At 41.0% G+C, this 15680-nt stretch overlaps 1 protein-coding gene across 4 annotated transcripts in view; it reads right to left on the minus strand.

The window, feature by feature from the left end:
* Positions 1-3398: 3398 nt before the first annotated feature.
* LOC110090152 (interleukin-1 receptor type 1) overlaps positions 3399-15680 on the minus strand; it is a 31524-nt gene continuing 19242 nt past the window's right edge. For all 4 annotated transcript variants that reach the window (XM_020813708.3, XM_020813706.3, XM_020813707.3 and 1 more), the window contains exons 8-11: positions 11312-11454; positions 10051-10191; positions 9059-9223; positions 3399-6541 (exon numbers count right to left, since the gene is read on the minus strand). In XM_020813708.3, coding sequence (XP_020669367.3) covers positions 6150-6541; positions 9059-9223; positions 10051-10191; positions 11312-11454 — 841 coding nt within the window. In that variant the 3' untranslated portion in view covers positions 3399-6149. The remainder of the gene's footprint in view (positions 6542-9058; positions 9224-10050; positions 10192-11311; positions 11455-15680) is intronic.

The following is a 15680-nucleotide window of genomic DNA, read 5'->3' on the forward strand; positions in this document are numbered from 1 at the left end:
CCCTCTTTGTAATTCACAAGAAGTCAGGACCATATCACAAATTCAGACTGATCCCCTATAGAAAATACTGTTTTGGAATAGGTCACTAGAGCAGTTCCAGATAGTGCTTTGCCCTGCCATTCACTGAATTTTATGACCTCACCTTCAACTTATAAACCTCCTTTCTTCTTCACCTTCTATCTTCTTACTTGCAGGGAGAACCCACTAAGACTAAAAGGGTGGAATAGTTGCACAGTGCCTTTTGATTGCTAAAAAGGAGTCCTCCTTTTGGAAATGCCCACAATAAAACACAAGCTGTCAGAAGGGCCTCACATTGAGTTTTGCAGGAAGAAGCAAAGAAAGTAGTAAGCAAAACTGAAGAGCACATAGACAAATACTGCACTGTATTCACGAAGGCTTTCACGGCCGGGATCTAATGGTTGTTGTAGGTTTTTCGGGCTTCTTGGCCATGTTCTGAAGGTGGTTTTTCCTAACGTTTCGCCAGTCTCTGTGGTCGGCATCTTCAGAGGACAGTCCTCTGAAGATGCCGGCCACAGAGACTGGCGAAACGTTAGGAAAAACCACCTTCAGAACACAGCCAAGAAGCCCGAAAAACCCACAACAACTAAATACTGCACTATTTACATTTCTAAAACAGAACTGATTTCCACATCCTAATGTACAGTATTTTCATCACAGGGATTAAGTAAGACCTAGAGTTCAGTTCTTGTTCACTGTAAAGACTCAGGATCACGCATAACTCTGTATCATTGATAGTGGGAGGGCGGATGAGTAGAAGGATGTGTGGTCTATGCAAACAGAACTCATTGCATCTCCAAATATAGTGTGTGATGGTTGATCATATAGTTTGGGATGAATTGGAATAGTATGATGAAGCCTACAAATTCCAAACAACTATTCAGTGGACTAAATGAAACCCTCTAGGCCTACTGGGTCAGAAAACAAAGAACAGGTTGCCAGGAATGTGTATTTATGATGACTTAACTTCCCACAGCTGTCAAAACAGTTTTACAAGTAGCTGTTTCCCAGATAACTTAACCTTAGGCATGACACTGCATCTATACTTGATGGAATGTGCTGATTGCAATTTTATCTTGAGCTGGTCTGAATTCCCCACACAACTCCTGTGGGGTCAGGGGAAGGATATTGGCAATTTTCAGAGGCAAAGAGGAGCAGGAGGGATTGCCGAAAAGAAACTGCTGTAGTGATCCACTCTGAGATCTGTAGCATATTCTGATAAGGCCCACAACTGCCTTCTATTCAAAACAAAGGCTGCCTATTAAAATACAGTGTTTTTGAAAGCATGAACGTGATGTGTAGTTTGGACTCTCAAAACCTTACCATTAGATTCCTCAAAAGTCCGGTGTAAAGTGAAACAGAACCCATCCGTAAATGCTACAACTATACCACAGAGCTTAGCCGTTGATAGCAGAGAGAATGGCCTTCCCACCTAGCAATGAATGAGACTCCCCAGTGAATCATGAACTTGAAGGACACAAGAGGCTAGGCATCTACAGGCAGATGGCTCAAGAGAGTCATGATTGCTGGTTACTGCCTCCAAGCACTTTTGCCTATGATAGATATGGTTCTTTCCTAGTCTCATGAAAGTCTCTTTCCCTCCACAAAAGCCATGTATCTCACCCACTTTACTATATGATGGAGGCAAAAGCACATTTCTAAGGCAAACTTTCACATAATGACCAGTAACATAACTTTGTTGGATCAGTCCAAGGTCCAGCCCATAGGCTGCACATGAAGAGATGTTGCTGTTCCATTGCCCTTTATTTCTAGCATCAAATAAATTGATCTCTCTGCATATAAGAACCACTTAAGCAGAGATAATTTATTTGGCATACATGTGTACTTATCCTGCAAATGAGCCATACATACAGAGTTCTTTCCTGAATAGGTTTTAATAAGTTCATTAAAAAGATCCCCACTTGGTCAGAGGGGCTGGATCCAGGCTAGTATCTTCTCTGGACCATCACCCATCTAAGCAAGCCAATAGAGGAAAGGAAGAGCACTCTTGACACTGTGTTATCACCAGGCTTTGATATACCTAACTTGATAGGCATATACGTGAAAAACAGATCCCAGCTTCTTTCTGAAATCATGCAGCTAGTATGACATTGATTGCAATCCCCTTGAGTGGTAAATTCCAGAATGCAACTATGCACCATTTGTAGAACTTCCTTTTCTCATGCCAGTCAATTTAATTGGGCGGTACAGGTTCTAGTATTAGGTAAGAGGAGAAAAATAAGTCTGCCCTTCATCTCCACACTAGACATAAATTCGTAGCGCTTGCATCACGTCAGTCTCTTTTTTCTAAAACTATAAGAATATAGGAAGAGTTCTGCTGTGTCAGATTTACCAAGTCACACACCCTGCTCACACTGCAACCAACCAGCTGTCAATGGGAGGCCAGCAGCAAGATGTGACACAAGTACACAAAGGCTGAAATCCTACTGCTTAGTGTAGTTAAGTCATAACTAGAGTAGACCCACTGACTCAATTAGCCTAATTCTAGTTGCAACTTACTACACAGGATTTCAGCTTATGTCTTAATGTTCTTCAGCAAATGATATACAACACATTGCCTCTGATCCTAGAGATGAATTTATCTGATCTCCTTTTAAATTCACCATTACTTCTTATGATAGTGAATTCAACAGTTTAGGCTTGTGCTATTTAACTAGGTCCCTTAAACCATTTCTCATAGGAATCATTTTAACTGCTCTCTTCTATATCATCTCTCTAACCCTCCCCAACAATTCTTTACAGAATTCAAAGTGGAGTTGTAAAACAGTTTTATGAAGATACTGGTTTGCATCCAGGTCTAGTAACAGGTGTCTGGATGGGTGGACAGAGACTTCCCCACCCTTCTCTCCCCCTCCATGCTACTTTGGAGTATGGCCAGGAATCCCAGATCCTCAGGTAGCTCCTGATAATGTAGGGGAAGGAAGAGATCTCCACGGTTGGCTGAGATCTTATTCTGCTCACAGAATGTGCCTCTACAAAACTTTTGGGGGGGTCTCCCTTCCCAAGGCCCCACCTCCTCCTGCAGGGTTTCCTCAACTTCTGCGTAGCATGGCATGGGTGGGGGAGCAACAGTAGAGAAGGAGCAAGACAGTTGGCTCCACAGGTACAGCTATACTCTATTCAGAAGGCTATCGTGCTCCTAAGATCTCCTTTCTCAGTAATGACCACCCAGTCAGGTGCCTATCAGTGTACACATCATCAGGAATTTTTGCTTCAGTGTGTGTGACTTCACTTTTACTGTATGTTAAGAGCAAAATTACTTGTTACAATAAAAACATAGCAGTGAGCTGTTTTTTACGCATAGATTTAATTCTTTCCATTTCTCATATAAAAATCCCCTCATATGGATTTTTTTAAAAAAAAAAAACCAAACATGTCTATTCGTACTAATCAATCATTTTTCTTTAAAATCTCCATAGATTTTATGATATTTAATCCTAAAGGTATAAGAATGAGCACATGAAGGAATTTGTTCATGCCTTCAGTTTTCCATTTGTCAATTAATTACAGAATATTTTCCCACTTAGCTTGTGACTCCTAACTTCACTCAGAAGACTTTATGCCTCAGTTTTAGCAAAGGCTTTTCTCCCCCCCCCCCCCTTTTCTTCTTTTTTTTGGAAACCCGGATGTGTGTCTACTACATTGCCACCAACTATAGAGAGAGAGAGAGCACTTTGGAAACGGACAAATTTATTTTAGAACCAGATTTCTTAGACTGTAGCTCAGACAATCAGAGGGTCAGTGTGCTAGTCAAAATTCAGATATACATAAGAAGGGATAGAACTGTGGATAGTGATCTCACAGGAGAATTAAATAAAAAAATTTTTTGACAGTGTTGATCATATCACTGGCAGTCATTCACACAATTTTCTGGTAACAGAAATATCCAGATAGTGGTAAACATCCATCACCCCTACATTAAACTCTGGTGATACAGATGTATTGCCTAATTGTAACTTGGCAGTCAAGTTCTCTCTCTCTCTCTCTCTCTCTCTCCCTCCCTCATTTCCCTTGGAAGTTCCTTTGTTCTAGAAGGAAAAGTTTTAGATCAGTGGTAAAAGTGTCACTACATAGCAAGACTTAGGAAAAGGCCACATGGTTCAGAATTATACAGATGCAGGAGTAAGGAGATACCTATTGAACCACTAAAAGACCACACAAATTGCAAACTTGAATGGGTAAAAAGAATTCCACTTCTTCAGGCTGGGCACCACCCTTTTGCAAATGCCATGCTGTTTACCCTCAGCAAAGCTAATGGAAAATATCTACATCCTGCCTTTTCACTGATTCACAAGAAAAAGAGGTGATCATCAACAGAAGTTAAAAATCACAACACTTTTAAGCAATGGAATTTGAACAAGCCACATAACAACTGATAAGGAACAGTGTACAAAGAAAACCTGCAAGCAAAAAGCCAGGAGAAAACACTTTAAATGCTAACCAAGCTCAATTAAACACGTTTTTCCTTAGTGTCTGAAACTCATTACAGAAAGAACAAATCTCCGAAGCAAAGAATTCTGTGGCTTTTGCACCATAGCTGAGAAGTCTTGCTCATGTGGATCGACAGGACTGTGAAGGAGGAGTCAGTCCAAGTAACCTGATATTAAGCCCTTCAAGGGTGAGAAATGAACCAGAAGCTACTACAGCTTGAACACCAATGTTGTCACATGCTCCCCATCCAAAATGCTTTAGATATTTGACTCCTGAATCACTGAATGTTGCAACACCTCCAGTGTTCTGCAGTGAAAACAGATGAAATGAATTCACAGAAATAGCTTTTACTTTGGAAGTTACAGGAACTGTTGCATAATTATACAGATGTGATTTCATTAATAGGAAAAACGCATAGTTTCTGCCAAAAGTGATGAGTTACCTTCCTGACTTTCTGATCCTACATATATTGGGGCAAATTTAAATACTTAAATCTGGGTAACCATCCTGCAGAACAAACATAGCTTGCAAAGTATTTCGAAAATATGAAACCTGATGAAAAAAATTTGGAGTCAAAATGAACCAAATAAAATATTTTTTCTTTGTAATTGCTTTCTGGCATGACAGTCTATTTAAATACTCTTTTTCACTTTTTCTCCTTGGGAGATACCACAGTAATAATGCATAAGTATATGCAACTTTATTGCATTTCTTCCCCTAGCTCCAGTTTATTGCTGGACATGGTGATGCATTTTGCCCCAGTTCAGAAGCAGGAGAGAGAAATATCATCTGCAAAAACAGAAGGCACTGAACACATGTGGGCCCATGTGGAATGTTTGAATCTGTTACTTTGCTTGAATCTGGCTTATATGGCCAGAAGGGAGCAGGGAGACCTCCACTTGGAGCACACTTGTTTGACTTACACAAAACCATGGGGCTTGCACAAGGGCAACATGAGAGGAACCTGCACAGCACTTAAACAGGAAGGCTTGGAAGAGTCTTGGCTTAAATGGTTAGCTGTTAACCCTAACCCTAGAGAGATGGGCGAAAAAGAGACTCTCACTCTTTCCTTGAGAGAGTTAAAGAATGTCTCCCAAAGAAAGTTTTTACTTCTTGACCACATTGATTATTTAAACTCTTTGTAAAACTAACAAACACTATTGGTTATGGAAACCCAACAGTGAACAAGCCTCTCCTCCCCCCCACCCCCGTCTCTCTCCAATTATATTTTTAGAAGGCCAAGTCCAGTAGAAATGAGTCAGCTAGCAACTGTCTCATTCAAACACTAGTGTTTCAGATGAAAACTGCACTACGTACATATAAAGTCTTCATATGGGATGAATACCCATCCTTTCCTTCATATTCACATCCCTCATGGGTAAAATGGGAATATATAAACCATTTTTAAAAATGTCCTTCTGTTCATGCATTCACATGACTTTGCTTCTTGCCCAACTGGCTCACAAATCCAAAAGCAAAACCTCAGGGTCCATGACTGTGTATCTTCTTTGGGAGGCAGAAAATCCCAAGTATGCTGAACTTTTCATCTTTGAACAGTTCCTAATAATGCACACTGGCAGTATATGTGTGCGTCCATATATTTCTTTATATGGATCTTATGGATCTTTATACCATCCACTGGAATAAGGTTCAAGAAGATTGCAAGAGGGACCTTGTTGTCATCCTTCTGACCTATGATACGAATTTGATGTTACCATCGATGGGTGAAGATCCAAAGAAGGCGAATTAGGGTTGGCTGGCATCTGGTACCGCACATTTTTCCAAAACCTTGTTGTTGCCATTTGAGATTTGACTGAAAAGTCTCCTTGCCACGTGAGCACTCCATGTTTTTGTTTAAGGTATCTGATAGATTCTGGCAAGCTGTCATCATCTTTTATTTTATCTAGCTCAATCAGTATAACTTTAATTCCGTATCGAATAAGAGCGCTGTATACGGCAATTTCATGCACTGAGGTTGAGGACTGCAGCCTGCAGCAGGATGAATTAGGTACTAACACAATGATCAGTCTTCTGCTTCGTTTTATATTCTCCTCAACTACATTGACCACAGCTGTTGAAACAAAGAAGCATTAGTAGAGATCAGAAAAGGTGTCAACTGTTACAGGAATTTAAAACAACGAACATTTTGTGTGTGTGTGTGTGTGTGTGTGTGTGTGTGTGTGTGTGTGTGTGTGTGTGTGTGTGTGTGTGTGTGTGTGTGTGTGTGTGTGTGTGTGTGTGTGTGTGTGTGTGTGTGTGTGTGTGTGTGTGTGTGTGTGTGTGTGTGTGTGTGTGTGTGTGTAAAAGTAAAATATTTACATGCCGACTTTCTCCTAAAGGATCCAAGGCAGCTTACCATGGCTGGTGCTTTAGACCACTGGTTCTTAACCTTGGGTTACTCAGGAGTTTTGGACTGCAACTCCCAGAAGCCTCCACCACCAACTGTGCTGGCTGGGGTTTCTGGGAGTTGCAGTTCAAAAACATCCAAGTAACAAAGGTTAAGAACCACTGCTTTAGACTAAAGGGAGTTGTAGTCCAGAATACCTGGAGGGCAACAGATTGGAGGGGTCTGCTGTTTCACTTACACATAGTAGTGTCTAACTCAAGGAAACCCAGTTAGCACCCAGTAAAGGGCATTTTTCATTCCCCAAGGCAGATGGAACATGCAAAATTATCGGATTCTTATCTGGAAGGTGCTTCTCAAAGGACAGTGGAAGGCTACTCATCTCTCACTTGAGGCTAATACTTGCCCAGTGAAAATGCAGAACACAGAAAGATCTCAAAAGGAGGAGGGAAAGCAAAGAAATGCTTCACCCAGAAGAAATACTGAATATGTTAAGAAAGAACCAGATAAGAACATAGCTGTGTGAAGGCCAAGAGCATGAAAAGGAGCCAAACATAAAGAGAGTTCAAGGTGCATGATCTGAAAAGGATTAGTGATTTAAGCACAGCCAGTTACAGTGGAATGCAAAGGATGAAGGCAATAATGTAGAAAGGAACTACAAGACTGAAGTCATGGCATAGAAGCAAATTGTAAGAAAAGTCATATAGTAGTTACAGGGAGAGTGGTAAAGTTGCTGCTCTTGTTTTAAGACTGAGAAAGTATGTATGAACACAATTTTGAAAAAAAAAACAAAGCAGATGGTAGGATGTGATTTGATTATCTGGTGGTAATGGGATGATACATGAGGGTTAGTAGAGGTCTGATCATGGGGAATTCTGGAGAGGTTAGAAAAAGTCTCTAGCTTAATCAACTTATCAAGAGTTGATGGAGATACAGGAGGCAGAGACAGATGTGGAGCAGAGAACAGGAAATGGAGAAATCAAGATGGGTCATCTTAATCACTGATGAAGGAATATGAGACAGAGGGAGGGAAGGGAGAGGAGAAGCTAGCCACAGTAGGGAACTACCAGACTAGTGTTAAAGGTTCCTGAAATTGCTTAATGTTAAAGATTTCTGGAATTGCTTAGCCAGGAAAATGCCAGATGAAAATGGACAAAATGAGCAAACATTTTAAAATAATCTCTGAAGTAATGTGAGGGCATTAAACAAAACAAGGAGTAGAATTATTTTCTGAAAGTAGAAATTAGAGTGAGAAATGATTTTATTGCAAGAGGCTATACAAGTTACGGATACAGATGAACTGAAGGTGGAAACTGGAGAGCCTAAGACAACGTTTATATGGCAAAGCAGTGAGAGGGAAACTAGTGCAACATTTAAAAGCCTGGAGTGACTAACAACAGACATGTGTGCAAACCATGGCCTTCCATCTTGATGCTGTAATTCATCAAGTGGGGAAAAGAAGAGGCGAGGACAAAATTTTTGAGAGTCCTACTGTATCAAGTAGCATGCACGTAAGGGCAGGAGCAAAGAGGGGAAGGGTGGATAGCAATGTTGAAGGTTAAGAAAAGGTGACAATCATATGAGGGGAATCCCAAGATGGGAAATTCCACAAAAGAGAGGGCAGAGAGTTTTAATTTTTTAGCAAAGGCAAGATAAGGGAGTGCCCGAGGCAAGCCTATGGGGGACTTTGTTCCTTAAAGTGACATTAAGTGTGTGTGTGTGTGTGTGTGTGTGTGTGTAGAGACAAGATCAGAGAGAACATCAATACAAATGTTGAAATCTCCAAGGTGAGCACTGTGCATAGCTGAGCACTGTCCATAAGTCTTACAAAGCTGTAGACGAAGTAGCACCCACACTCATTAAGTGGTTCCTTTTCCAGCCACCAGCCAATCCAACTGTACTTAGTTTCACCAGCATGGCAGAGTAATTTGCTGTCATGCCTGCAGATCATCACTTACTAATTTAGGACTGGGAAACATGTAAAACCCCCTTCCCATGTTTGCACCGCAAATCCTATTAACCCTAGCCAGCACAGCCAGTGGTTAAAGATAAGAGAAATGGTGGTCCAGCAACACATGGAGAACCATCTGCTCCCCAGCCTTGGGCTATCTGGTTCTTTTAGATTCAGATCCTTTGCATGCAAATCATGTGCTCTGCGATGGAGATGAAGTTGTGACGTCACATGGTTTAGCTCAGGGTTTGTCTTCAAATATATCTCTTTACGATGCAATATAAGATACATACCTTGCCCTGGGAAATCATCTCTTCCAAATATAAACAGCTTATAGCCACACTGGTTTTCTAAGACTTCAGGCAGCACATCCAAGACAAAGATGTCAGAAGAATATGTACAGTCTGTTCCTTTTTGGGGATACAACACGTATGCATCATAGAGCTTCCCATCTGAAACTAAAGAATGGGGGCAAAAGTCTTTCGTTTAAGACTTTGTGCTAACCAGTTTTTCAAAACAAAATACCTAATTTATAGAACTCTTCCTCTTGCTAGAGAGGTAAAGTTCTAAACACATTAATTAAAGCACTAGTTTGATGTGCTCTCCACAGAAGCACATGTCACTTGACCTTTCCAAAGGGAAAATACCTATATTTCCTGTACTAATCCTTGGCCATGTCAATGTATTTGGATTGTAATATCCAGAAGTCTTTGTTAATACAGCAAAGAATCTATGGCACTTCTCGGGGTTTATGGGAGTTATGATCTATTACGACTAAGGGGAAGCAGCAAGACTGACAATAATGTCACTCTTCCTTTTACATCCTCATCACTTGCCATGCATTGAGGAACATCTCATGCAGCAACCTCTGTGATTTATAACACAAGGAACCTATACGTGGAGGTGCCACCAATGCACAAAGGGTGACAGAAATGGCAACAAATCAGCTGTGCTCCTCCTCATCCTTCTCCATTTACCAGAACTCTATTTATAGCAGCTGAACCAGACTATCAGGTCCCCTAACTGCTAGCAAACTTTATAATCAAAGGTCCAACGAGAAATCATGACATATTTAAATAAGGTATAAGTGCAGAAGAAATGTAAGCCATACTGAATCTCCTTTATTCTAACCTGAAAAACAAGCAAATAATCCCAGTTATCTTTGGTAGGTAGCAAATCTGTCGTAAATGCACTCATAGGCAACCTAGGATAGTAAATTTTAGACTCCCTAAAAAGCATTGACTCACTTTGACCAACAGAGGGCATCAAGTCAGCACCAACCTACCTTCTTTATGAAGAGAGTAACAACTTTCCCGATACCGGAGCACAATGTCAACTTTGAAAAACTTGTACGCAAACAGAGCTGCCAGAATAACAAAGAGCGGTGAAGCAAGGCCTCCGATCAAATAACCCTGAAAGTTTGGAGCTGTGTTGACAAAGAGGAAAAAGAGAATGAGGCATAATCTTACTGTACTTCCGTAGATTGAATAAGAGGTTAGCATACACAAGCAGAATAAAAATAAATAAATGAACACACAGTTTTCTTTTAGATACTATTTGGCTGAACAAATTCCCATAATGTATCATTAATGTTCTCGAATTTCACATCAAAATGTTTGGAGCATTTTATGGACAAACAGTATGTAACTAAAGTAACTGATTGATTGAAGATTGCATAACGTTTTGTGACCTTTCAAGAAAGACTCTAATGGGTGGACTATAGATGCTCTTCTAAAAACATTTTCTATTTCCAAGTGATTATACAACTGATGAAGGCAACAAATTCAAGAGCAGACATCATTTGACCAATGAGAACTTAGGACTGGGAGTTTCCAAGCAAGCACTGGGACAGCTTCCTTTTTTTAACAGGGAGCTTGGCCATCAAGCCTTCCAGTTAGGCCTTTCTCCAGGGGAGTCACACTTGGGCGTATCTATGTGTCGGTCTGTCAGGTGGAACCTCCAGAATGGAGAATTCTGAGAGCTGGAATCCAAAATTCTGTGTAGCAAATTTCTCCCGGACATGTTATTTGGAGGAATCTGGAAGTTGTTGTCTAAAAAGTATTATTTCCCCTTCTTTGACCCAAGCATTTCTAGGGAGCTCCATCCCATAAAAGGAAAGGCCACTGAGAGGAATCCCCAGTTCAGTCCCATTGCAAGAACTTCCCAGCAATACCATCCAATCAGGTGCAGCTTTTGCTCCAAGTGGCACAGCACTTTACCCCTAAATTTCAGGTTTAGGTACACCACTCTGCTCAGACTACGGGCAACCTATAAATCCAGCCTTATCTATCCACCTTTCCTGCTCTGTCAAAAATGCCCCCTGTCAGGACAAGCAGGTACAAATCTTTACCTGCCACACTTTCTCTGCTACTGATAGTGTTTACTCCCAATTTAACAGCATTTCCAAAAATAGAAGTGATCATAAGCCTCCATTGCTTGTTTTGTTTCAAAGCATCTTATATTAACTCTGTGTAAGAATACAATGAAATATTGTGTACCAAAGACGTCCAGAACGCACCCTATCTAGCAATCTATGAACAGCTTACCTGGGGGCTGCAGCTGGACGTACACCACTTGTTCCTTCAGGCCAAAAGATGATACAGCACAGAAGTATTTTCTGTAGTCCTTATACTTCACATTAGAAATATTAAACTTTGATCTCCATATCATTTTTCCGAGAAGTGGTTCACTATTGTCATTCATTTTAAAAAGAGAAAAAAATATTGCATATATTATGCAGAAGCCACTGGCAATGGTGCGACTAAAAAATATTGTAAATAAATAAATAAATAAATAAATAAATATCATAAATTAATTTTGTGGAATTCTGCCACCTTCTGCTACTGTACAGCTGACAACATTGAAATAATTAATTATGATAGAACTTAGCTAAAACCAGAATTCATTAGCCAAAATCCTGCAGAATATTTATATTTGTGCAAGAAGAATGACTGAAGCTGCCCCAACTTATTGCAGCTCACCGGCAAGGTGGCAGGCACCAGCTGTGTGACCAACCCCTAACCACTTAAGCTGCAGCAATTTCCATGTTTCCTTTCATGCACACATACATCTCCAGCATAATTTTGGCCAGTATTTCAGCACAGTTTGGAGATTGCTCGTTCATAGGGTCACCATAAGTTGGATGCAACATGACAGAGTGTAACATCCTCCTCCTCCTTGAACGGAGGCTCAGGCATGGATGCTGCCAAAAAAGGGAAGACATCCTCTTCTGCAATAAACATATCAGGATATATATTAGTCAGTCAGGCACCAGGAAGTTGTGAGTTCAGTTCCCTCATGTGACTCCTAGGACTGCTAGTCTGTATGGCCTTGTGCAAACTGCACAGGCCCGGAACATACCCCAGAAGAAGGGAGCAGTTAACTAGATAACCTCGGATAGGATCGCCATTAGTTGGAATCAACTTGATAGCATATTGCTGCTGCTGTTGCTGCTTACTATTGCTATTGCTATTACTGTTATTCTCCCTATTCAGAGCCCACCAAATACCTGTCTTGAGTCTCCTTATTCTCATTCTTAATATCTTTTGTGAGGACTGTCAAAAGGAAGAACTGACTGTTTAGATCAGAGGCAGAAAACATGTGTCTCTAGATGTTGTTGTGTCGGGATTTGTTCCTTTAAGTGAACAAGAGGTTAAATTTAGTACTGTAGTGAAAATGCAAAGTCATGCCTGCAGCATCAAGTCAATGGATGACTGATAGCATACAGATGGGACAAGCCTAGGTAATGCTTGTCAACCACGCATTCAGCTGCTATGTCTGCAGTGATAGGCTGCTCTCACTATTTAAGCAAGTTAAGTGAGAACAGTACTTTGCCACTCAGTTGTGAGTCTGGTGGTCATTACTTTACTTGAATGTGAATGTTGTGTTACTCTGAGAGATCTATGCCAATATATATATTGCCATGTATATATGTCTGACCAAGTCTAATATATAATGCTATAAGTCTTATTAGAACTCTCTCTGTGCATTTTCTCATACGTCCACGTCTTTACTCCGCTTATTAAGGAAGGATTTGAAGCTATCAGATAAGAGACTCTGTGCAACTTGGGCTCCAAGGTTTGTTTTCCCTAACAGAGTGCTCTTGGAAGCTTCATTATCCAAATCTGACTCCAAGCTTCAGGAGAGGCAATACACCATATAAAACCTTTGGAATTGGCCCCACACCAACATGCTGGACTATAATTCCCTTCAATCTTAGCCAGTTTCGCCAGTGTGAGGGATGATGCGAGTTGCAGCCCAACAAGATCTGGAGGGCCACAATTGCTCATCCTGAAGCAGACAATACAAATATATCAGGAATGCTCTGACATTCCTGTTTGGTCACTGGATGCTATAATTGCTTGAACACTATCAATATTAAACTTGGTTGATTATTTACCACTCAGATTAAACTGATGGAAGAGGACATCAGAAGATGTCGGATGAGATTGCAGTAGTGCACAACAAATGCCAGTTCTGTTTGTCTTTGTTATCAGAGTTATCTGAGGTTGCGCAGATGCTGAATTGCTGCCAAGACCCACTGATGAGGCTGATGTCAGAGTAAACCCGGATAAATTCAAAACCCTGCAGTGGCTGGTTCTCAGATATGGGAAATGCTTAGACACCCTGCTCTGACTATGACACACTGCCCCTGAGAGAGCATGTTTGCAATATGGGGCTATTATTTGATCAAGCTTTGCCACTGGAACCCCAAATGGACTCAGTCGTGGGAGGGGGAGTGCCTTTGCCTAGCTTTGGTTAATATGCCAGCTATGACTCTTCCTGGACACAGACAACTTAATCACAGTGCTCCAGCAAAATCTATGTCCGGTGCCAACTTTATTGGCTTTTTCACATCTGACTAATTTTATCCAGATGCTTACAAGAGGTTAGGTGCTTCTGTTTTATTGTTAATTGACTGTTTCATCATTTATTGGTTATTACATATTTGTTTGTTTGTATTTTATCAGTTTACCTGACATTCTTACAAAGGGTGGCACAAATGAAAGGTTGGGTGACTATATAGATTCAGGGTGTGTGTGTGCATACACATGTGCATGTGTGTTAAGAGAGAGAGAGAGAGAGAGAATGCATGTGAGATAGGATAAGAAACAGGTATTTTTAGCATGGAAAATACTCTTCGCTGGACATATTTCAGATGTTTAGATCCACTATGACAAGTATGTCCCAGCCACCTTCATTCTAGTAATAGGAGGAGGAGGAATGCATGCTACAGGACTAGAGATGGGGACTCACCATTTTGGCGAGTTATCCTGCTTCGTGATTCATCAAAGCTGATGAAGCATGAAGCTCCCCCCATGAACCAACAAAGCATGAATTTATTTGTCAATTCGTGGGGGTTACTAAAAAGAAAACCTAACCCCCGCACTGACGCCCCCACCATAATCACCATGGCATGGGCAGCAGATAAGGCACTGATAGGAAGGGTGTGGGGGATAGACTGTGGGGTGGGTGGCTGCCTATCAGCTTGCCAATCAGCTGATTGGTGGGCCGGTAGGCAGAATGGGAAAGCCATAGAAAGTGAGGGAAGGCTAGCTTTCCCTCTCTTCCTATGGGAGATGAGTAAAAATGGGGAAATATTTATTTATATTTATTTATTTATTTAATTTCACCCCTTCGTATTTGTGGGGGTCTCTGGAACCCACGAATATGAAGGGACGAATATTTAACGAATCAGCGATTTCTGACGAATATTGCAATCCATTTTTTTATTCATCCCCATGTCTATACAGGACTATTGGATGACCACACCAGTTCAAGTGCTATTATGCTGCAACTACAGATACATAAGACACAACCTCATAGTCTCTTCCCATTTAGCCCATTCCATTTAGCTCAGTATTGTAAATAGTCACTAGCACTACCTCTCCAGCATTCAGATCTTTCCCAGTCTTCCCAACAAATGCCAGGGATTGAACTAGGGAACTTTCACATGTAAAGCATATACGCTACCACTGAGTTCTAAAACACACTGCATCCTAGCTTTGTTCTAATGAGTCTTTCTGCCATCACTAGAGCCAAAGACAACTCCATCTTAAGGTGGCACATGGAACTTCAGAGCAGATTCTCACCAACACCCAGATACTGTGGATAAATAAATTCATAGAAATCCAATAGTGGAATATACACTGTTGATGACACAATCAGTTGTGTTGTTGCTGTTTTAATGAAAAAAAATTCCATCTCCCCATCCACCCCCAAAGGTCCCAAGGCTCTCTTGGCAACCCCTTCATCACTGGAAAACCATAGAGTCTAATTCTGAAAATTGGTCAGGTAAAGGTAAAGGTAAAGGTTCCCCTTGACAATTTTTGTCCAGTCGTGTTCGACTCTAGGGGGCGGTGCTCATCCCCATTTCCAAGCCACAGAGTCAGCGTTTTTGTCCGAAGACAATCTTCCGTGGTCACATGGCCAGTGCGACTTAGACACGGAACGCTGTTACCTTCCCACCGAGGTGGTCCCTATTTATCTACTTGCATTTGCATGCTTTCGAACTGCTAGGTTGGTGGGAGCTGGGACAAGCGACGGGCGCTCACTCCGTCACGTGGATTCGATCTTACGACTGCTGGTCTTCTGACCCTGCAGCACAGGCTTCTGCAGTTTAGCCCGCAGCGCCACCACGTCCCTGGTGGTCAGAAATTTCTAATTTACAAAAAGAAAAAACACCATGTAGTGTTAAGCCCTGTTACTGGATTTAAGCAATCAACTCACATAGATACATTTTAACAAAAGATATACAAAAGAAAAAAAAGAAGAAATACATTTTAAATTCCTGCATGCCTCCTATCAGATTACTAAATTAACAAACTACTGCACCTGAATGAGACCTTTCAACAATTATATGTTAATCTAATTTATAATTATTCCAGTGTCTTGTCAAAGAAGATAACCAGCAAA

This window comes from Pogona vitticeps, chromosome 3 (genome assembly GCF_051106095.1).
Source record: "Pogona vitticeps strain Pit_001003342236 chromosome 3, PviZW2.1, whole genome shotgun sequence".
Lineage (NCBI taxonomy): Eukaryota > Metazoa > Chordata > Lepidosauria > Squamata > Agamidae > Pogona > Pogona vitticeps.